The sequence below is a fragment of the Eubalaena glacialis genome, chromosome 4 (genome assembly GCF_028564815.1).
Source record: "Eubalaena glacialis isolate mEubGla1 chromosome 4, mEubGla1.1.hap2.+ XY, whole genome shotgun sequence".
In the NCBI taxonomy this organism is placed as follows: Eukaryota; Metazoa; Chordata; class Mammalia; order Artiodactyla; family Balaenidae; genus Eubalaena; species Eubalaena glacialis.
The window spans coordinates 76,096,612-76,121,098 of record NC_083719.1 but is presented as its reverse complement, the minus strand read 5'-3'; the positions used below and the strand labels follow the sequence as shown (position 1 = coordinate 76,121,098).

General features: G+C 37.6%; 1 protein-coding gene and 1 long non-coding RNA gene across 2 annotated transcripts in view; one reads left to right on the top strand and one right to left on the bottom strand.

Annotated features, from left to right (window-relative positions):
• Window positions 1-12,607, top strand: part of KIAA0825 (KIAA0825 ortholog) — a 404,470-nt gene extending 391,863 nt beyond the window's left edge. The window contains exon 20 of the mRNA XM_061189447.1: window positions 11,100-12,607. Within this exon, the coding sequence (XP_061045430.1) occupies window positions 11,100-11,217 (118 nt within the window). The 3' untranslated portion in view covers window positions 11,218-12,607. The remainder of the gene's footprint in view (window positions 1-11,099) is intronic.
• Window positions 8,097-24,487, bottom strand: part of LOC133090871 (uncharacterized) — a 32,006-nt gene continuing 15,615 nt past the window's right edge. Inside the window, exons 3-4 of the long non-coding RNA XR_009700819.1 lie at window positions 9,893-9,941; window positions 8,097-8,265 (exon numbers count right to left, since the gene is read on the bottom strand). This is a non-coding gene — a long non-coding RNA (uncharacterized LOC133090871). The remainder of the gene's footprint in view (window positions 8,266-9,892; window positions 9,942-24,487) is intronic.

The window sequence follows — 24,487 nt, the reverse complement described above, 5'->3', positions numbered from 1 at the left end:
GTTCAGCTTCCATTACTACTGATGGCTATGCTTCCATTTATGTTTTCCCTAAGCCATAACTATTTAAAATGTTACCGTTAGCATTCTTACTTGTCCCATTAGTTGGTATATAACTCTCCTACTTAAATATATAGAACAAATCATATTAATTAAAATAAATTGTTGGAAAGTTAAGTTGTGTTGCAGATAGTCTCTGTAGACTATAAATTCAAATTAAGGGTTTTGCTGCTTGTTCCTGAGCTTGGAACGATTCATTTTACTGTATTACTAGTAGCAAAAGAAATCAACTACCTTATAAAAGAACATCCATTTGAATTCTTGCAGAAATAGCTAGATAAACTGCATATATAGCTAGTTATCATAAACATATAACAAATTCTTGGCTAAAGCAAGCAACCAACCTGCTAATTCATGATGGCAAGTTTTGATATTTAATTATATTGAGTATGGATTTCAGATATAAGTGTATTTATATATATATTTAATATATATTTCACTATTCATTTATTCTATTTATTTCTATACATTAAATATATATAGCATTGGGTTTCAGGGGTTCTAAGTGGTATATTAACAAACTGTGATGTATTTTCATAAAATAAACAGACAAACCTTATTTTCTGGATATTGAAGTGTTAAATCGAGGCAAAATAATTTGACGGGAGTTGGAATAACTCACTTTATTTTAAGAAATGCTTATGTTTTGTAACTTCCAAAGGCAAGGATGTGATTTCCATTTATTGTATTCTATAAACACTGAACATCCTTTACAGTTCACAAAAACCTCTGTAATATTCAAAATAAAATCTCTATTTTAAGTTTGAAAATAAAACAGTACAAATAAATGATATTCTTAACCATTTTTGACCTTTTTTTTGAATGAGTTACCTTAATGCTTTCTTTTTTCCTACTGAATTCTCCCCAGACTAGTATACCTTAATTAGCTTGAGGGAATAGCTAACTTAAGTTAGAAATAAGTTTGCAAAGCTCTCTGTGATCCCTTATCAAAGTGAGATTTTTTGCCATCCTCTCATTCCCTAATGCTCCTACTGAAAATGGTATAAGGCCTCGTAGCTCCCATGTATGATTCCTATTATTTAACTACTTTAGAGATTCAATACAAAGTTCAGAGAAAAACAAAACTTTTAAAGTATTAAAAATTACTAACTAGAAGGAAATTCTAAACTATTCTATTTTGGAGAAGATAAAGCTAAGCAATAAATCAATTGTCTATGTTACATGAAAAGAATAACAATTTCTCCATTTTCACTAAATGTATGTAAGGAAGATGAACTGAAACTATATGCATTTCTTAAAACTTCAGTTTTAAAACATTAGATAAACGTGGCTGTGGATTTGCCTCATCTGGAGAACATATCAGAAAGTAGGTAGGTCTCAGGACTTCCCTGGTGGTGCAGTGGTTAAGAATCCGCCTGCCAATGCAGGAGATACCGGTTCAATCCCTGGTCCGGTAAGATTCCACATGCCGCAGAGCAACTAAGCCCGTGTGCCACAACTACTGAGCCTGCACTCTAGAGCCCGCGAGCCACAACTAGTGAGCCTGAGTGCCACAACTAGTGAGCCCGTGTGCCACAACTACTGAGCCCACGTGCCACAACTACTAAAGCCTGCATGCCGAGGGCCCGTGCTCCGCAACAAGAGAAGCCACTGCAGTGAGAAGACCACACACTGCAACGAAGAGTAGACCCCGCTCGAGGCAACTAGAGGAAGTCCGCGCGAGCAATGAAGACCCAACGCAACCATAAATAAATAAATAAATAATTAATTTTTTAAAAAAAAAGTAGGTAGGTCTCATCTATCAAGTATAGTATTATAAAGACCTGTCTCCAAAGTTAAGAGACTCTCTAATTCTGTGATTTATGTGGATAAAAAGAGCTACTTAAAAATGGTGCCATTTATATTCATGGTGATTACATTCAAAGCTGATTTTCTGGTTTATAATAGATTTCGCATAGCTATTCATGAATCACAATATTCACGAAGTTTTTCTCAAATTTAGGATAGCATTTATCTATCCCCTCCCTAAAGTTTGTCCTTTGGGATTAAGTGCTGTTCAGAATCACCTTTCTACAGAAACGTCTTTAAAGAAGGACATCAAATTCTATAGTTTCCAATTTTACCATAGAATTTGATAATGACCTTTAAAAAATGAGGAGGCATTCTGTCATTAATGTTGCTACCTTTCCAGTGAATGAGGAAGGACATGAAGTATTCCCCAAGACTACCACAGATTACTTCATGAGTGAAGGAAGAAATGTCTGAATTATGCCTTTCCCACAAACAATTGCTAAGATAAAGCCTAAGGAAATGCCACCAGTGCCTTATATTTTCACTGACATTTCATACCTAAACTGAAATATTCTACAAAATCTTTATGGGATTTTGAATATGGATTTAGAATAATTACTCAGTTAAGCCCATATGACGACCTCTTTTGGTCTGAATAAGCTCCCTGAAGAGAAGACCATATCCAGCTCAACTCACCTCTACATTACCTAGCCCAGTGTTTTGAGGTTAGCAGGTACTCAATAAATGTTTGCTGGATGAATGGGCAAATTAATTATACACAGTAAAATTGTTCTAAAATGTGGCTCATTGTGATAAATACCAAATAAACTACAAACCAAAGCAGATCTCTCATAACATAAGCTATACATGTACTAAAAGCCCAACATAGTAACTTAGAAGGTCCTCTAATTTCAGTCTTTTATGTAGAGGTGCACTACAATTAATTTCCTACTGTTACCATTCATTGAGACAGAGTTTCCCAGAGTTTTGCTAATTGGGCCAGTCTTCTATTTCTTCTATATCTACAGCAGCATATCCTAAGAAGTGGTATGGAGATGATTAGTAAATGAATGACTTGCAAGAAGTTGTTGTCTTTTGGTATGACCACTGAATTTAAGACCTTAAGAATCAACTAATGATGTAGAAACAAAGGATGAGGAGACTAATTTTAAGGCTCTTAGAGTCCTCATATTTATGATTCATACAAATAACAATTTAACAATACCTATTCTAGATACCAGCTACTACCCGTTGTGACACTAGAGGTTAAAGATTATTATTTCTTCAATCCAGCTAAGAATAACATAGGAACATCTAAGCTTCTAACTCATAGCAATCAACAGATATTTTGTGAGTGCTTAAAGTGTACAGAGCATAGTGTACAAAGCACTATGTTGTTTGCTATTTGAAATATCTTCTTTGAAAAAAAAAATTGGAGTAAAAGTTATAATTAAAAGTCTTCCTCAAGGAACTGCAAATATAGATGAAACCATACTACACATGGGGACTTCCCTGGTGGTCCAGTGGCTAAGACTCCATGCTCCCAATGCAGGGGGCCTGGGTTCGATCCCTGGTCAGGGAACTAGGTCCCACATGCTGCAACTAAGAGTTTGCATGCCGCAACTAAAGATCCCACATTGCCACAACTAAAGATCCTGCAAGCTGCAACTAAGACCCGGCGCAGCCAAATAAATAAACAAATAAATATTAAAAAATAATACTACATGTGAAAAAAAAAAGCAATGTAATCACTCAAGAAAGTAATAGAAGTAACAAAGCAATATATGGTTAATTTACCAAAATAGTGCTGATATTAGGTACTATAGGACTCAAAGGAGGACAATCACATCAGGGTTAGGTAGTTGGGAAGGACTTTATGAAAGAGGTGAGATATGGACTGAGTCTGAAGAATGAGCAGGTTTGGGATATATGGAAAGGCGTTTCAAGTGAATGGAATAGCAAAAGTAGACATGCAAATGTGGGAAAACATAAGAGCAAAGGCAATATGGAGAATCATCTTCTCCCTGAGGAGAGATGGTGGCAGCTAAACAGAACTACTGTGGAGGTAGAACACTAAGACTTAATAAACTCTCTGGGCAGGGCAGTCATTGAAGGTTTGGTGTAGCAGTGGTGTGAGGCTTGAGCTCTGAATATCTGGGGAATACTGCACTGTTCAGGCAATAAAATCATGAGCACCTATGATTCTGCACACATTTCCAATGTGTGGAGGGTTTTTTTTTCCATATCACCAGGTAATTCTCTGACACCAGCTGGGTGTCCCATAATTCAACACAGTTCTGGGACTACCTGGAGATGACATCAGATCCCGTAGGTTAAGGGCTTCTTCCTATAGGATTACCCTCTGCCTCCGAACTTCAGATGCCAATTGCAAGTCCAGGTTGTCACCTAGACTTCTGACAAACCTGGCTACAGACTGGAAGTTCCACTGACCCCCTCCTTGGGTTCCATTAATTTGATAGAGCAGCTTACAGAACTCAGAGAAATTTTTTACTTACTAGATTACTGGTTTATTTTAAAAGGATATAACTCAGGAACAGCCAGATGGAACAGATACCTAGGGCAAGGCATGGGGAAAGGAAGCGGAGCTTCCATGCTCTCTCTCCCAGCATGCCACTCTCCACAAATCTCCATGTGTTTACCAACTTGGAATCTCTCTGAACCCTCTCCTTTTGGATTTTTATGGAGGCTTCATTACACAGGCATAATTGACTAAATCATTGGTCATTGGTGATGGAATTTAATCTCCAGCCCCTCTCCCGGGAAGTGGAGGGTGGCACTAAAAATTCCAGCTCTCTAATCATGTGGTTGGTTCCACTGGTAACCAGCCTCCAACCCTAGGTGCTTCCATTAACATAACAAAAGACACCTTTATAGCTCGCCGCACAGTAAATTCCAAGGGTTTTAGGACCTCTGTGCCAGAAATTGGTAAGAAGACTAAAAATATATTTCTTATTACAAATCACACTATCACAGCACCCGAACTGTGGACTGATTGCAGAGGGATGAATGTGAGAATGACTGCAGAGTAAGTTGTCCCTTAACTGGAGACTGACACTGCAGACAAGATTGGAAGTAGAGGCGTAAATTACTTTGTGAACTTCAGACCCTGTGTTACTGAGTGTGGGGGGCTAATGGTCAATTTGAATAAGTGAAAAATATATATATGAAAAAACATATGAATGATGAATATAATTGGAATGGGAGTGAAAATAACATCAAAAAGTTGAATTTAGAGAGCTTGGAACGAAAATGAATTTTAAAGATACTGAATTACTGTTTGGGAGACAGATGAATTACAGATGTGGAGACAACAGTTGAATATGTGGGGTTAGATGTGGGGCTTTCCAAGAGAGAAGAGAAAATAGTCTAGGACTGAATCCTGAAGAAAACCCACATTTATAGGACAGCAGGAAGAAGAGAACAGAGACATAATTTTCCCCTCTGATTTGAACCTCCCTTTGAAGCCAGTCTGCACTGTGCTGTACAGAGAAGGACAAAAAGGGTCGTTTGAGAAGAATAAAGTCCAATACGACTTCACTTTTCACTCCTCAGATACCAACTGGTAGGACAATTTGAAATCATTAATTTGGCCAGATGGTTAATGTTGTTTAACAGTGAAATTAACTAATAAATAATTATAAAGCACTTTGTAAATATAAAGTACTACATAAATGTTTAATAACATTAAATCAGGAGGCTTATTTCTAGTTACATTTTTATATCCAAGTGTTTTACTGGTGTTTCAGGAGAAATGCCAATAATATGATCAAATGCCATCATTATAGACTGTACTTGAAAAATACAACAAAGGGATTACAGGAGAACAAAAACAGCCCTGGCCACGCTAGGCTGAACAGAGTGAACTGGCAAGAAATGTCTCCCTCGTGAAAAACAAGAGGCAACAACAACATGATCATAGAAATGTATAACTGAACACTGAGTAAAACCACTGTAATATGTAGCAACTTCATCTTACCCACATGTTTATAAAAACAGGGAATTTATCAGATAAAACGATGTGAAGGGCACAGGGTAGGAGAAGGAACATCAAGGTAGGAGCTGTGGGGAAGCCACTTGATACAAGTAGAGTCTCATAAAATAATAGCAACATTTTATGAATTCATAGCTCACCTACTATTTACAATAATGCATTAAGATGTATACCATTAGAGGGTGGGAGGGGATATGGGGATATATGTATACATATAGCTGATTCACCTTGTTACACAACATAAACTAACACAACATTGTAAAGCAATTATACTCCAATAAAGATGTTTAAAAGTTGCTAAAAATAGCATCCCCTATTTTGCATATGAGACAACTAAGGCACAGAGAGGTTAAGAAACTTGCCCAATATCACACAGTCAGTAAAAGGCAGAATCAGGATTCAAACCTAGACAGTGTGGCTGCAGTGTCTGCTGGGAGGAATCTGGGAAAGGTTTTATTTCCCTGATAAAATGAGTCAGGTGCAGCTCTAGCCCCTTCCTCCTTTTTCCTGCCTGAAAACAAGGACATGATGCTGAAGCTACAACAGTCATCTTGGAACCATGAGGTAAAGGACAAGAAAACACAGAGGCACCAGCCCTGCTGCTGTCAAGCTACTTAACCCATGCCAGTAGTCACCCACCTCTGGATTTCTTATTATGTGAGAAAAATAAACACCTGTTTGTGTAAACCACCACAGTCAGGATTTCTGCTATTTCCAACTTTAACCAATATGCCAAATAATCATGATACTACTACTAACAGTTATCAGTTATTGAGTGTTTGCTATGAACTGTGCACTATTTTGTATGTTTTATGTATACTTAGTCATTTCATTCTGATGGCAACTCTATGAAGCAGGCGCTGTTATTATTCCCATTTGATTGATAAGGAAACTGAAGTACACTTCATCTGGCTTGCCCAAGCCCACACAGCTTGTAAGGGATTCAAATCCAGCACCTGACTTCAAAACCTCTACTCTTTAGCAAATAGTATTCTAAGCAGTGAAACACGAAACACCATTTTAGTTAAAATCACAAATTAAATAGGGATGCTTCAACAATATTTTGGAGATTCTAGAGCACATGTTGCTCAGCAAGGATGCTATTGACATTTCAGGAAGACAACTCTTTATTGTTTAGGTTTGCTGTATATTAAAGATGTTTACCATCTCTGTTCGCTGGGTCCTAGAAGCACTCCCTAGACAGTGTCAACCAAAAATGCTCTCCACATTTCCCCATAGGGAGGTGGTGTCACCCCAGTTAGAACCACCATTCTAAAACATTATTCGGCAACATTCTCTGTAAAAGTCCAAATAGTAGATAATTTAGGCATAGTAGGACAGTTGGTCTCAGTCAGTGTCATTCACAATTACTAAAATCTGACACTGTAGAGTGAAATCAGTCATAGGCAATACATACACAAATGAGCATGGCTGTGCTCCTATCAAACTATTTTGACCGCATTTTACAGATGAGAACTCTGAGGCATAGAAGAGGTTAAGAAACTTGCCTGAAGTGATTCAACTAGTACGTGAGGGGTATGGATTCATCCCAAAGACAGAGTGATTCCAGAGAATGTGCTCTTAATCAGGATACTTCTGAGTTCACAGATTTTAGATGTTTTTCTCCTAGTAGAAGGCGTAGTAAATGCCTCAGAGAACTGCTCACACTCCAGATTCTGGCCCTCCTCCTCTTGCCTGGTGTTGGTTGCTCTTTCCTGCAGTAAGGGTCCCCCAGGACTTGCTTCTCTGACAGTAAGGACTCATGCTACCATGGACACACTTTACGCTTAACCGCTCCCCAAGCATGGCTCTCCTGGTTGGCTCTGACACACAGCTATCCACAAAGGCCCCCAAATAAAAGACTCTACCAAACTGATCACTAGAACAGTTACTCACTGATCTGTGACTGTTTTTATTTTGTACCTCTCAAATCCCAAGCTCACTGAGGTGAGCAGAAACAGAAAGCTCTTAGCCCGTGGTCTGGTACATGTAACAGCCCTTTGGTATTAGCTAACATTCATATAACATACAGAGGAGCAGGAAGATACCTCTGGTCTAGATCTCAATGTCTGTGTAAACCCAGTTAGGCTCACCAAAACTGAGAACCCCCAAGTCAATTGAAGTAGTACTAGTGAGCAAGGTTGTGACGACTGGCTCTGTTAGAATATTTCAGCCCAGGTTTTTAGGTTACCTGTTGTGTTTGGATGAAAAGGGACCCCCTAGTCAAAGACAGATCAAGCTCCCACATCTACTCACCAAGGAGCCATACAGATGAGGCAAATTCCAGAAGATGATTAAGATTATGGTACAGATCAGTTGAGGTCTCATGGGATTTTTCTGCTCGTCAGTGTCTAAGACTGCCACCAGCTGGCGTGGGGGTCAGGTTGCAGTTCTTTTTCCATGGTAAGCAGGTGGGAAATTTAGCAATAGTGAAGGAGAGCAGCCTACCAAAGATGGGAAAAGTAGAAACATAATCACTTCATAATGCTTTTTAAGGAGAACTAGAATACATTCGTTCCAACATTTTTTTATTTCTGTACGGACATGCTTTCACTACAGATTTTAAATATAAAAGAGGAAACTAGGGAACAAATTACCTAGTTAATTATGTTTAACAAATTGATAGCTTATTTTTTCTTCCAGTAGTTTTTTGATAGAGCTGACTTGTTTTTGCACTGTGTTAACAAAGCCTAAAACTATGATAGAATTATATTTAAACTTATCTTAAGAACTTATAAATGTGAAATATAACAATGCTTGTGAAAATAAACATACATTTCAAATCCCTATTATTTTTATTCAATATAAGTAAAATTATTAGGGAAAATATAGTTCTAGTATTACTTTACTCCTATCTTTGTCATAATTTCTTATTCTCTTATGAGATTATTTCTTCTTAATAAGCACAAAGCAAATACAAGAAGGCTGTGGTAGGTAATAACTTTGCCTAATATCATTAATTACTAACAGCTCAATTATGCTGTGAAGTGCCTACAATTTTCATGAAGCTTCAAAAATCCTTATCTTGGATTTTATTATATATACAATTCATTTAAATTACATTAGTTATACAGATTTTTTTTTTTAAACATCTTTATTGATGTATAATTGCTCCCAGATTTTTTAATGAAGTAGAGAGATTATATTTTCACTTTTCACAACTAGAGACAATGCTCAAAATATGTGCATATTACATATTTTGTTCTGTTGACATTCATAATTCATTTACTCAGTACAATATTAGCACCTTTATTTTTCATATTTGGATTTCTTTTTGAGTATATATATATGTGAATTTTAGAAAGTGCCTTTTTAAAAATATCTAGCCCATTCCAGCAACATTTTTCAGGAAATAAAGTATTCAAACTATTTTTAACATTAATTAATGACACTTGCAGAATGGTTTTAAAAACATAGTTAATGTTGCATTTACAAGCCCAGACTTCAGAGCCTGAGTCCCTGATTTCAATCCAAAGACAGTTGGCCAAGTGACATTAACATTCTGTGCCTGTTTACTCCTCTACAGAATGGGAATAATAACATTTTGTAGTAAGGATTTAAAGATTGATATGTCAAGTGTTTAAAACAATACCTAGCCCTTAGTTAGTACTATGTAAGTAATTTCTGTTAATGTTTTCCTGCTTGGAAGGAGTTCAACTCAACATGCAAATTAATGATGCCCAAGTTCACATATATAAAATGGGTAATGACAGTTTTTAATCTTCAAAATTCCATGAAAGCAGTATAAGGTAACCTTGTGGGCTAAATTTTAAATCTCAAAGTAGTGAGCTCAGGAGTATTGCCCCTTGTGACATGACTTCAAATAGTGCGGTAGTGAAAAATCTCTTTATCTTTCAAGTTGCTATTAAAACCTATAAGATCCATAACCTAACTCTGACCATACGGAGAAACTAAGATGGCCAGAAATAGCAGTTTTTGGGTCCAGCCAAGGTTGGTTGGGGGTGGGAGTTGAGGAGAGTTCCAGGCAGAGGATGAGGAAGCAATGTAAATTAAACCCAGGTTGAATCTCTCAGATCATCCCATATGTGTGTGTATATATATATATCTCACCTCCTAGGGCTGGCCAGGCATAGTGAACCCAACACTCCAACAAGGAAACCTGTGTGGAAACAGGGATCCTATTAGCAGGTTTCTATGGAAAATGCAATGCCCTTGCCTCCCTTTCACTACTCAAACAAGATCAGAACAATCTCACCCCAAATTGTTATCCTTTCCTCGTGTATGACAGGCTGTTTATTATCTAGGAATTCTGACTATAATAAAATAGGGAGCTTCTGGAAAATATTCAGTGAACAGCTGCTTATCTGTTGTTAGAAATCCTATCCCCTTGAAGCCCTTCTAGCAGAGGGTCTTTTAGGATTATCAACACTGGTTTTAAAATCCTTTTGTGACAGCATATCATGGTTGATGGCTTAGGGGCTGGTAAAAACAGGAATGAGGAAAAGAAAAAGGAAATATATGCAGACGACTCCTTGCTGTAGTGCTGGATTAAGTATGCCATGGCCATTCCTGGGGCAGTGGCATATATAAGAGAGGAAGGAAGGATTAACAATACTTGGGTTATTGTGATATTTACTTTGCAAGATTATATACAAATATAGTTCTATATCCTAACATTTTGTTCTGTGTCTCCCAATCATCCAGAATTAGAAAGTCTTTAGTCTTTTCTTTTTTTTTCGTTTTTTTTTTTTAGCAAATGCTCTATGGAAGCTTGCTGACAATTTGCTGCTTTTCTTGGGTGATTTAACTTGATTACTTGAAATCTGATCTTATTTCTAGGAATAGATGGACCTGCCTTTAAGGTATATCCAATTCAGCTTGGTATTAATCTTGTGGCTAAAGTCTTCCTGGCAAACGTCTCTGCAACTTAAAGCCACTGATATGTTGATCAGTGAGGGGAAAATACTATGAAAAATATTTGCTTATTAATTGCTAATTCTAGATGTATTCATATTGCATGCATATTCTGGGAAGCCATACATTTTTTAAATCTAGAAATATAGAAAACTCACTTAAAACAATACTTGGAAACTTTCCCCTGGAGTAGAGCTGGTTTGACTCTACTTCCGTTCCCATTCTCCTGGCCCACTCTGCAGAAGCAGTGCCAATGAACTATGTTGCCGGAGGCACTGAGTAAAAGAATAAAGAAGGAGAAACACTCAGTAAATCAGTGACTGCTCATATTCAACCCTGAAAAACTGAGTGTTGACTGTAGTTTGGAAGTTACAAAAATGCTAAGATGTGATTTTTCTTTTAGATGGGAGATGAGGAAGGATGAAAGACTACAAGAGGAAGAAAAAGCAATGCTGGAACATCTAAAACTAATGTGTACCATCCAGGACTCTTCTGCCTCAGATAACACAGAGGAACAGTAATCTGCAGAAAACAGCAACAGTTTTATTTTAGGAAATAATCACATGTAATGGAGTAGGATTTTTACTCTAGTCAGAATGAACCTCTGATGTGCTGTGAAGCGTGAAACCAATGACTGAGTAATCTCTGAACTGAAAAAGAGTACAGCACATAAAGAATAAAATGCTACATATTTTTCATTTTTAAAATAATTTCAAATGTTTTTCTTTCCTCAGTCTTTCTCTTAATATGATATAACTACTGCCATCTCGTGTTCCCTTTGAATTATTATTTTTTTTCTTTCAGTCTTGAAGTATCTATGACAACAGGCAAAATGTTTGGAAATCTTTTCCCGAAGGATTTTTAAATACAACATTTGGATGTTAAGTTGGAGTCACATACCCCCCTGAGGGTCATCTGAAAATTTCAAATTAATTTTGTAGCCGTAGCCCAAGTCCAGGTCTTAATTGCATTTAATACCCACCACTTTACCAGTCTCCTTTCCCATAGCCTCTTCCTCATCCAATTTATTTTAATCAGAGCCACAAAAAGCACTCTCTTGAGGTATACCTTTAGTAATATCTATGCCTACAGTGGTTTTTCAAACATCAGATTCAAACTTCTAATCATACCCTATCAGAACCTATACCAGCGGTGCCACGTTCAGCGAACTGCCTGTCATCCAAGCCACACGCTTGCCATTTTTCCCAACTAGAAACCATCTTTCTCCAAAAATCATGTTCAAAATTCACTCCAGCAATCTCGTTATCCATAGTTCCATAGCTTCTGTTACTTCTCTTATTTCCATTGCATTGTTACACACACACGAACACAGGCACACACACACACGAAGGAAACGGAACATGTTCTAGTGCCTCTATGTCAAGTAGGGTTGTATTTACTATATTCTTCCCATCAGTGCCTGATATTAGATTAAAAAGACCTTGAAGGCTTTACAATATAATATGAAATCTCTCTTTATAGCAGTAGTCGCCCCAGATACCTACTATAGAGTTATTCATCTAGCGGGCAGTTAATAAACACAGTTGTTTAAATGGCTGTCATTGTAAGAAGACAGCAAAGACAATTAGACTGTTGAGCAACCTATAGGACATCTGGGAGAAGCCTTACTTATATCATGAACTATTTTAGACCATATGACATTGAACATCATTGTTTCTGATGTTCTCAGGTTATTCATGTTCCCACATTCTGTGATTTTTATAAAATATGTATAGGCTACATGATTTCCAAAGGAAAGTACTTGGACATTTTTCAAAGAGTAAAGCTTGGAGTGCAGAGGACACCTTAGAAAATCTCTTGCATTATTCCCGTACATAAAAACACATAAATGGCCATGTAGCCAGCTGCCTGCCAAATAACACATTTTATTTTTAAAGAATGTACTTTAGTTGGCCAGTATAATCATAAACCAAGTGTTTTAAGACATGGTTGAAATAATTTCTAAAAATTTTATGCAGACCATTTAAAAAATGCTAAGAAATTTTTATGAAAATTAGACTTTCCACATACTCTTATCTATAAACAGTTACTAAAACAACAAACATAAGGCAATGGTTGACTTTATTCCTTCAGCTTAGTGTACTAAATCTGCACAACTATATTTTATTAGAATAGACACTAAAATAGAAAGTCAAAAAAAAATTGATCCAAAAGCTAAATAAAATAATCTTATAAAGTTGTTATAGGATTTCACATTTGGCTCCTTTTGTTTTCTAATATATCTAAGGATCATCTGTTAACACTATTTTTTATTGAATCTGTACACATCTGTATTAATCCTGCAAAGTGATTTAGTTTGTCTTGAAAAAATGTCTATATGGCTCCTTTCCAAAAGGAAAGAAGTATAGTAAGGGGAGAATGAGATGAGTTGAAAGGAGAGAAATGTAGAAAAGAGAGAAGAGTTTGCATTTGATTTCTCTTCTATGCTTGATCTATGAAATTACTGTAGCCATAAGTGCAGTAAAATTTATAATTGGGAAATTTAAATAAGTTATTGTTTTATCAGATCATTTTGACTTTACATTTGATATGTTTCTTAAAGTATGATAAAAAGTGGTACTCCAAAACAATTACTCTTTCTCACATTTATTTTTGTATAAGTTAACAATAAGAATGAAGCCTAATATTTTATAACTATATATGCTTATTACAAAAATGTTATCTTCCTATAAAATATTATCTTCCTTCTGTGTTTTATTTAACTGTATTTTTATGTAATTTTAAAGAGGTATCTATTATTGGCCTAGCAGTGTTAAAATAGTATGAATTAATTTCTAATAAAATACATTTTATTCTTGAACAACACACGTTTGAACTGTGCAGGTTCACTTATATGCAGATGTTTTACTAATATGTACTACAGTACTCCATAACATGCAGTTGATTGATCTGTGGATGCAGAACCATGGGTTACACACAGGGTAGGTACCCCTAACCCCTGTGTTGTTCAAGGATCAACTGTATAGATGATAATGTGTATTTCAGATATTTTACATTTGTCATGTCTATGAAAAAAATGTTATAAAACTACCAACCAAGAAATAGGAAAAATAAATCACTGTTTTGTCTACTAGTATCTGCTTACTCTAAATATCCTACTATCCCAGTTCACAGATTCTTGAGTCAAAGAGAGCTTCAGGTAGTTTATAATAGGAATTTCTTATAAAAAAATTTGTTTTTTTAAATGATTTTATTGATACTTGAAATATTTCATAATTTTCAAAAAAAATTTAAAAAGCTGTATTTAGCCTTAAAAAGGAAGGAAACCCTGTCAACATTGATAAACTTTGAGGGCATTATGCTAGGTGAAATAAGACAGTCACAAAAAGACAAATGCTGTATGATTCTACTTATATGAGGTATCTAAATAGTCAAATTCATAGAAAAAAGTAGAATAATGGCTACTCAGGACTAGAGGAAGGGGAAAAGAGGGGTTGTTTAATAGGTATAGAGTTTCAGTTTTACAAGATGAAAAATGTTCTGAAGGTATGTTTTACAATAGTGTGAATATATTTCACACTACAGAACCATACACTTAAAAATGGTTAAGATGGTAGATTTTATATTATGTCTTTTTTACCACAATTAAAAAAAAACTGGTAAAAGTGGTATCTCTACTGATGAACTTTCCTAACATGATGCCTGAAAGCTTTTAAATTTTAATGGGGAACTATGAGACCTGTATATTCAGTATCAGCTATTATTCCACACAATGATAAAAACTATCTGCTTTGCCTTTGAGAAATGTTTTCAGCAGCATCCTCAGTAAAGCAGTAAACTCTTGTTTCTCCAGAATTTAAAGAATCCAAAACCTGGTATTGATATAACCCTTTTCCCCTCAAAATATCATAATAATTATTTGTAAGAATAAAGATCTGTATCAGTAATTACTACAGCATAACAATATTATCATAATTTGGCAGCTTGAAACAATACACATTTATCACCTCATAGTCTCTATGTCCAGTGTCTGGGCATGGTTTAGCTGGGTTCTCTGCTTAGGATCTCACAAGGCTGCAATGAAGGTGTCACCCAGGTCTGTGGTCTCATCTAAGGTTCAACTGGGTAAGGTGCCACTTCTAAGTTCACATCATTGTTGACAACATTCATTACCTTGCAGGCTATCAACTCAGGGCCTCAGTTTCTTGCCATGTGAGTCTAGCCAAAATGGCCTCTTTGTTCCTCAAAGTCGGTAAGGGACAGAGAGTCTCCTTGCAAGATCAATGTTACAATTGTATGTAACATAATCACATGCATTTAATCATGCACATTCCATCTCCTTTACCAAATTCTAGTGGTTAAAAGCAAGTCACTCATCCCATTCATACCCAGGAGGAAGGGATCACACAATAGTGTGAATGCTAGGAGGTGAGGATGATGGAAGCCACGCTGGAGTCTGTCCATCACAAGTTAGAATTTAGGCACTGAAATATCCTACATGGGGGGACCAGTAGAGAAGTGGAAGTAGGGCTGGACTAGGAATAAGAACTGGGAGTTAGTATTTTTTGTCATTTATTAAGCCACTACTATAAGCCAGGCTCTGTGCCAGACTCTCAATGAGTAACCAATTTAATCCACTCTAAGCACTTAATGAGGTCTGTATTGGAGTCCCATTTGAGATAATAAGAGTTGTAGATATGTGAAAAAACTGACCCAAATTTTAAATAAAGATGCGCAGTGAGGTTCAAGATGGCAATGTAGGAATAGCCTGAACTCACCTCCTCTCACAGACGCACTGAATCTGCAGCTACATATGGAACAAATTCCTCTGAAAAAAAAAAAAAAACCTAAAAACTAGCTAAGTGATAATTACACATTGGGCAAAAGAGAAAAAGCCACATCAAAGTGGGTAAGAGAGGCTGAGACACAATCTTGTCATAAACCTTGCCACTGGTGGGGTGACCCACAATCAGGAAGGGACTCAAAACCTGGAGCCTTGAGGCCACATCAGACACCCCAACATTTAAGACCTGCACCTGTGAGATGAGATCCCAAAATATCTAGCTTTGACAACCAACAGGGCTTGCATCCACAAGATCCACAAGGCTACAGTGATCTGAGAAATGTCTATTAAAGATTCATGCGCTAGGACTCATCCTGGGCCAGAAACAGAAGCACCTGATCTCATCCAGACTTTATGTGAAAGAGGCTCATTTGCTAATCTTAATGCATCTGCCTGAGGGACAGGCATCTAACTTAACACAAATTTAGGTGCCTGCTGGGATACTCTTAGGGACAGATGCTGATGGGCATCATTTTTTTTTTCTTTCCAGTGGGTGCCACCTTTCCAGTCCCCCTCTGTCTCACTCCAGCAGGCAGGTGCCATCTGCATACTCTCCCTCTGCCATGCTTCAGAGTGCTAGTATCTCCTGGATGAACTTTTACAAGCATCTGGGGCCACAGCTTCTGTGGCTGCCGCCAAGGGGACACCCAATGATCTCCTGGCTTTGGCTGCCACGGGGGGCTTGTGTTCCTGGGTCCCACTGGGCTGTAACAATTGAAGAGAGACATCTCCACAGACTGCCAGGCCCATAGACAGCAGACTGAAACACATACATAGTCTTTCTAAGAAAGAGGCCTATTGGCTCATCCAGGAGCTTTGGCCTGAGAGAGGCAGGCTTCTGGTTTAGCACACATCTAGGCGGCCTCTCAAGGAATGGAGGCTAGTAGATGCAATCTTTGTGCTCTCCTTCTCCATCACTCCAGCTCACTGACATCTCCCAGAAAGAAGATTATTACCCTTCTCTGGCACCCCCAAATTTTGCAGGGCCACCAGGGGACACCTCTATATCACCTGGCTCTGGTGGTCAGCTGAGCTTACAGTCACAGGTACCACAGGACTGTAACTAATGGAGAAAAAGGTTTTATACAGCTATCACTCCCGGGGCACAAAAAGAGGCAACAGGCCAAGGAGCTCGAAATTTCTGTGAAAGAGGCCTATTAGTACATCATCACAGCTGCTGCCTGAACAGCAGGCCTCTAATTAAATACACATCTAAGGGCTGATTGTAATCCTTTCCATAGACCTAGGAGGGTGGGTGCTATCTTTGTGCTCTCCCTCTGCTGTGCTCCAGAGTGCCATTATCTTTTGGAGGAGAGTTGGTTGATACTTCTGGTGTCTTTATGGCTGCCACTGAGGAGATGCCCTTTGATTGCCTAGCTACGGTTGCCAGGGGTCACCTGGTGTTCCTGGGTCCCACAGGACTGTAACAATCAAAGAGACAGTTCTTGGCAGGCTACCACCCTCAGGGCTCTGCACAGATAGCAGACTGGAACACAACCTTAGTCTTTCTGTTAAAGAGGTTACATGCTTGTCCTGGAGCTTAAACCTGAGGGACAGATTTCAGGTTTGGCACACATCTAGAGGTGTATGGAGGCGCTCTCAGGGAAGGTATGCTTGGGAACCATCTTTGTGCTCTCCCTTTGCCTCACTATTGCTCACTGGTATATCCCAGACTGGAGTTTATACACTCATCTCGAACCCTGAATATTGTGACTGCTGCCCATGGGACACTTCCAGATTATCTGATTCTGGTGGCTAGTGGGGCTTACACTTGCAGTCCCACTGAACTGCATACACTTGTATACTTTAAAGGGTGCTACATGAGGGTCTGGCTTCTGATCAGCCAAAATCTAGATGTGGACTGACTACCCCTCTTTTGGGACACTGACAGGTCTTGGCACAACCTCAACTACTGTGAGCTATTAAAAATAAAATAGGCTGCTTGGACAAGCACAAAGGTTTGAGAGACAACCAAGAGCTAGGCCAGGGTTGAATGATGAAGTTAATCTCCCACACTATATCACTACTTCAAACCCGGAGAGGTAGCCGTTGCAAAAAGAAAAGAATATGTTCCAAAGGAAAGAATACGAAAATACTTCAGAAAAACACCTTAATGAAATGGGGGTAACTGATTTACCCGATAAAGAGTTCAAAGTCAAGGTCATAAACATGCTCATTGGACTTAGGAGAAAAATGGATAAACATAGCCAGAATTTCAAGAAAGAGTTGGAAAGTACAAGAAAGTATGAAACAGTAGTCACAGACCTGAAGAGTACAATAACTGAAATGAAAAATATACTAGAGAAATTTAAGAACAGACTAGATGAAGAAGAAAGGATCAGTGAACTCAGACACAGAGCAGTGGAATTCAACCAATCAGAGTAGCAAAAAGTAAAAAGCTTGAAAAAAAGTGAAGACGGTTTAAGCAACTTATGGCACAACATCAAGCATACTACCATTTGCATTATATGGGTCCCTGAAAGAGAAAGAGAAAGGGGCAGAAAACATATTTCAAGAAATAATGGCTGGGGACTTCCCTGGTGGCGGAGTGGTTAAGAATCTACCTGCCAATGCAGGGGACATGCGTTTGATACCTGGTCCAGAAGATCCCACATGCTGCAGAGCAACTAAGCCCGTGCACCACAACTACTGAGCCTGTGCTCTAGAACCCAGGAGCCACAACTACTGAGCCCACGTACTGCAACTACTGAAGCTCGCATGCTCTAGGGCCCATGTGCTGCAAATACTGAGCCTGTGTGCTGCAACTACTGAAGCCCACACACCTAGAGCCCCTGCTCTGCAACAAGAGAAGTAACCACAATGAGAAGCCTGTGCACTGCAACAAAGAGTAGCCCCCGCTCACCACAACTAGAGAAAGCCTGCGTGCAGCAATGAAGACCCAACACAGCAAAAAAAAAAAGAATCTGTTCTCTTTGTAACAAGACACAGTTAGACAAAGAAAAAAAAAAAAAGAAAGAAGAAATAATGGCTGAAAAATTCCCTAACCTGGAAAGAAACAGACATCTAGATCCAGGAAGCCCAGGGATATTCAAATAAGTCCCAAAGAGACCCACAATATAATTAAAATGTCAAAAGTTAAGAACAAAGAGAATCTTAAAAGCAGAAAGAGAAAAACAACTTAGTATGTACATGGCAATTCCCACAAGACTATGAGCAGATTTTTCATAGGCCAGAAGGGAGTGGCATAATATACTTAAAGTGCTGAAAGAAAAAACTTTCCAATCAAGATTATTCTATCTGGCAAAGTAAACATTCAGAATTGAGGACAGAAAGTTTTCCAGACAAGCAAAATCTAAAAGAGTTAATCACCACTAAATCAGCCTTACAGGGAATGTTAAAGGGGCTTCTTTAAGATAAAAAGAAAGGATAAGCAAAAAAGAAATAAGTAACAAGAAAACATATGAAATTATAAATCTCACTGGTAAAGGCAAATATATAGTAAATGAAATGAATTAATAATTTATAAGGCTAGTATGAAGGTTAAAAGGCAAAAGTAAACATACCTATATCTACAATAATTAGTTAAGGGATATACAACATAAAAAGACAGAAAATGTTACATCAAAAACATAAAACACTTTGGGTGGAGTGGGGAGGAGAGTAAAACTGTAGAGGTTTAGAATGTGTTAAGACTTATGTTGTTATCAACTTAAAATAGTCTATTACAATAATAAGTTGCTATATGTAAGCATCTTGGTAACCACAAAGCAAAAACCTATAGTAGATATACAAAAGATAATGAGAAACAAATCTAAGCATGTGACTAAGAAAAATATTCAAAATACAAAGGGAGAAAACAAGAAGAAAGGTACTGAGAGGCAGTACAAAACAGCCAGAAAACAATTAAGAAAATGACAATAAGTACTTATCTGTCAATAATTACTTTAAATGTAAATGGACAAAATTCTCCAATCAAAAGACACAGAGTGGCTGAACAGATTAAAAAAAAAAAAACCTATACACTGCTTACAAAGACTCACTTCAGATGGAAGGACACCCACAGACTGAAAGTGAAGGTATGGAAAAAAGATATTCCGTGAAAATGGGGAAAAAAAGGTTGGGTAGCTATACTTATATGAGACAAAACAGACTTTCCACCAAAGACTCTAATAAGAGTCAAAGAACATTACATAATGATAAAGGAGTCAATCCAACAGGAGGATACAACATTTGTAAATACTTACACACCTAACATAAGAGCACCGAAATATATAAAGCAAATATTAACAGACCTAGGGGGGAAATAGACAGCAATACAATAATAGTAGGGTACTGTAATACCCCACTTACATCAGTGGATAGATCATCCTGACAGAAAAATCAATAAGGAAACATTAGCCTTAAACAACATGTTAGACCAGATTGAATTAACAGATATATACTGAACAATCCATCCAAAAGCAGCAGACTACACATTCTTCTCTCAGGCACATGGAACATTCTCCAGGATAGCGTAGGTCACAAAAGAAGTCTTAATAAATTTAGTTAGGCTGAAGTCATATAAAGCATCTTTTCTGACCATAATGGTATGAAACTAGAATTCAATTACAAGATGAAAACTAGAAAATTAACAAATATGTGGACATTTAACAACATGCTACAAAATGACCAATGGGTCAAAGAAGAAATCAAAAGAGAAATTAAAAAATACCTTGAGACAAATGAAAACAGAAATGCAACATAGCAAAACTTACGGGATTCAACAAAAGCATTCTAAGTCCTTTAAATACCTACATCAAGAAACATGAAAATTCTGAAATAGCCTAATTTCAAACTTCAAGGAACTAGAAAAAGAGAAAACAAAGCCCAAAGTTAGTAGAATTAAGGAAATAACAAAGATAAGAGCAGAAATAAACAAAAAAGACTAAAAAGAAAATAGAAAATGTCAATGAGACTAAGAGCTGATTCTTTGAAAATACAAACAAAATTGACAAACCTTTAGTAAGACTCACCAAGAAAAAATAATAAATAAAATCAGAAATGGAAGAAGAGATGTTAAAACCGATACCATAGAAATACAAAGAATCATAAGAGACTACTATGAACAATTAAATGCCAACAAATTTGACAATCTAGAAGAAATGGATAAATTTCTAGAAACATACAAACTACCAATACTGACTCATGAAGAAATAGAAAATCTGAACAGAACAATTACTAGTAATAAGATTGAATCAGTCATCAAAAACTTCCCAACAAAAAAATCCAGGACCACCAGCTTCACTGGTGAATTCTACCCAACGTTCAAAGAAGAATTAATACCAATCCTTCTCAAACTCTTCCAAAAAACAGAAGAGGAGGGAACACTTCTAGACTCGTTTTATGAGGCCAGCATTATCCTGATAATTAAAATCAGACAAGGAATGCAACAAGAAAATTACAGACCAATATCTGTGATGAACATAGATGCAAAAATCCTCAACAAAATATTAGCAAACCAAATCCAACAATACATCATAAACCATGATCAAGTGGAACTTATTCCAGGGATGCAAGGACAGTTCAATACCCACAAATCAATCAACATGATATATCACATTAACAAATTGAAGAGTACAAATCATATGATGATCTCAACAGATGATTTCATTTGATAAAATTCAACATATGTTTATGATAAAAACTCTCAACAAAGTGCATATAGAGGGAACATACCTCAATATAATGAAGAACATATTTGACAGGCCCATAGCTAACATCATACTAAATGGTAAAAAGCTAAACGCTTTTTCTCTAAGACCAGGAACAAGGCAAAAATGCATATTCTTACCACTTTTCTTCAACATAGTATTGGAAGCCCTAGCCAGAGAAATTAGGCAAGAAAAAGAAATAAAATGCATCCAAATTAGAAAAGGAAGAAGTAAAACTGTGACTATTTGCAGATATATACTATATATAGAAAACCCTAAAGACTCCACTAAAAAACTGTTAAAACTAACAAATGAATTCAGTAAAGTTGCAGGATACAAAATCAATATACAAAAATTTGTTGCATTTCCATACACTAATAGCAAACTCTCAGAAAGAGAAAGTAAACAAACAAACAAACCAAAAAACCATTTACAATTGCATGAAAAAAGAATAAAATACCTAGCAATAAATTTAACCAAGGAGTGAAAAGACCTGTACACTGAAAACTATAAGACATTGATGAAAGAAATTGAAAATGACAAAATAAATGGAAAGATATACCATGCTAATGGATTGAAAGAATTAACATTATTAAAATTCCATACTACCCAACATAATCTATAGATTGAATATAATCTCTATCAAAATTCCAATGGCATTTTCCCCAGAAATATAACAAACAATCCTAAAATTTGTATGGAACCACAAAAGACCCAGAACACCCAAAGTAATCTTGAGAAAGAAGAATAAAGCTTTAGGCACATGCTCCATGATTGAAAACTATATTAAAAAGATATAGTAATCAAACAGTACAGTATTGGCATAAAAATAGACATAGAGATCAATGGAACAGGTTAGAGAAGCCAGAAATAAACCCATGCATAATTTACAATGAATGAACCAAGCATACACAATGGGAAATAAATGGTATTGGGAAAACTGGACAGCTGCACACAAAAGAATGAAACAACTACTATCTTACACCATACCAAAAAAGTTAGCTGAATATGGCTTAAAGAGTTGAATTCAAGACCTAAGACTATAAAACTCTTGGAAGACAACATAGGTGGTAAGACCCTTGACATTTCTCTTGGCAATGACTTTTTTGGATCTGACAACAAAAACAAAGGCAACAAAAAGAAAAATAAACAAGTGGGATTACCTCAAACTATAATAAAAAGCTTCCTCACATGAAAGGAAACCATCAACAAAATCAAAAGGCAACCTACAGAATGGGAGAAAATATTTTCAAACCAGATATGTGATAAGGAGTTACAAAAATACATAAAGAACTCATACAACTCAACTGGAAAAAAAAAAAGACAATCTGATTTTTAAAATGGGCAGAAAATCTGAACAGACATTTTACAACGAAGACATACAGATGGCCAACAGGTACACGAAAAGATGCTCATCACTAATCACCAGGGAAATGCAAATCAAAACCACAATGAGATATCACCTCACACCTTTTAAAATGGCTATTATCAAAAAGACAAGAAATAACCAGTATGGGAAAAGATGTGGATAAACGGGGACACTTTTGCACTCCTGGTGGACATCTGAACTGATGCAGCCACTATGGAAAACATTCCGCTTCTGGGTATTTATCCAAAGAAAATGACAACACTAAATCAGAAATATATATGCACCCCCATGTCCACTGCAGTGTAGTATTATTTACAATAGCCAAGATATGAAAAAAACCTGAATGTCCATCAATAGATGAATGGATAAAGAAAATGTGATATGCATACACACACACACACACACACACACACACACGAGAAAGAATGCAATGTTGTCATTTTCAACAACATGGATAGACCTTGAGAGCATTATGCTAAGTGAAATAAGCCAGAATGAGAAAGACAAATACCGTATGCTCTCACTTATATGTGGAATCTAAAAACAAACAAACAAAGAAAAAAACAAGTCATAGATACAGAGAATAGATTGGTGGTGGCCAGAGGTGAAGGTGGGGGTGGGAAAAATGGGTGAAGGAGGTCAAAATGTAAACCTTTGGGGGGATCAAAAAAGACAGTGGAGACAGGACATGGAACTCACCTCCCCCCATGAACACATTAAAAATACAATGACACGTGGAACAATTCTCACCAAAATCTAACTGGAAACTGGCAGGAAGATTCCTGTACAAACAACACTGTGAAAAAGATCCACACGTAATCAGGTAGGAAGGGTTGAAAAGCGATCAGGTAATGCCCCTGGGAGGGGACTTAGAGGAAAAGGGAAAATACATGGGCAGAGACCCACCCTGGGGAGTGAGTGGTGAGAGCCATAGATTGGGTGCCCCAGTCCTGGGTCATATACCAGGCAGATGAGCTCCCTTAGCTGGCTGGAGGACAGCAGGGACTAATAGGGCTGTGGGAAGCAAGTACTCTGTTCGTGAAGGGTGCACGTGTGTTGGCCTGACACCAAGGCAGGGCAGAGAAGGCAGTTAGAGGACTTCTCTCATGGCTGCTGGGTTTCCTGTGATTGCCTTAGCACCTACCCCAGTCTGATCCAAAGGAATGATCCAGCTCCACTTACTCCACAGTGTGACATGGGATCTAGGGCTGCCATGGCTGGGAAGAAAACTTGACTGTGGTACACAGAGGTGACGTGGTCCTGGGGTGGAGCCTGGGTGGGACACTGGTGGCCACTGTTGGTGCTTATTCAAGCAGAGTATCAAAACCAGCACAGAATTCTGATGGCAGCAGCTCTACTGCAGTTCACAAGCCGATACACTGCTGAGAGTCCGTGAGGGACCCACTTGCCCTGCAAAACAGCTCCACAACAGGGCAGGGGTGGCGTAGGCTGGGGGCAGTGATCAGCTGTGAGGGACAAAATGGACTTCCACCTGAGGTTGCATCTGAGCAAAGTGAGGGAAACAATTGCAGGCACCTGTACAGGAAGTACGTCTGAGGCAGCTTGGAACTCAGTCTGGGGCCAAAAGAAACTGAGACCACGTGTGCGTCCAACCCGCTTCAGAACTCCCCATGCTGGGGAAAGGGTTCTGGTGCTGGGAGAGAGGAAAGAACATACTTAAAGGGAACTGAGTCAGCCTGGGCATGACCCTAAGGACTTCCACTGCAGCAACATGGGATCAGACCCTGTCCCTGATAGGGTGGAGATAACCATTAAGCAGAGGGGAAGTCTCACCTCATTCCAGTCTTCAGCTCTAGCACCTCCATCTCCAGCCCCACACCTTACTAAGGTGATAGCTGCCAAAAATACCCTGAAGAAAGACCTGACTTACATCCATGTCAAATCCAGCTCTCCCATCAAGGGCAATGGGCACACAGTCTGTAAAGGGATGCTCCCACATAAGAACA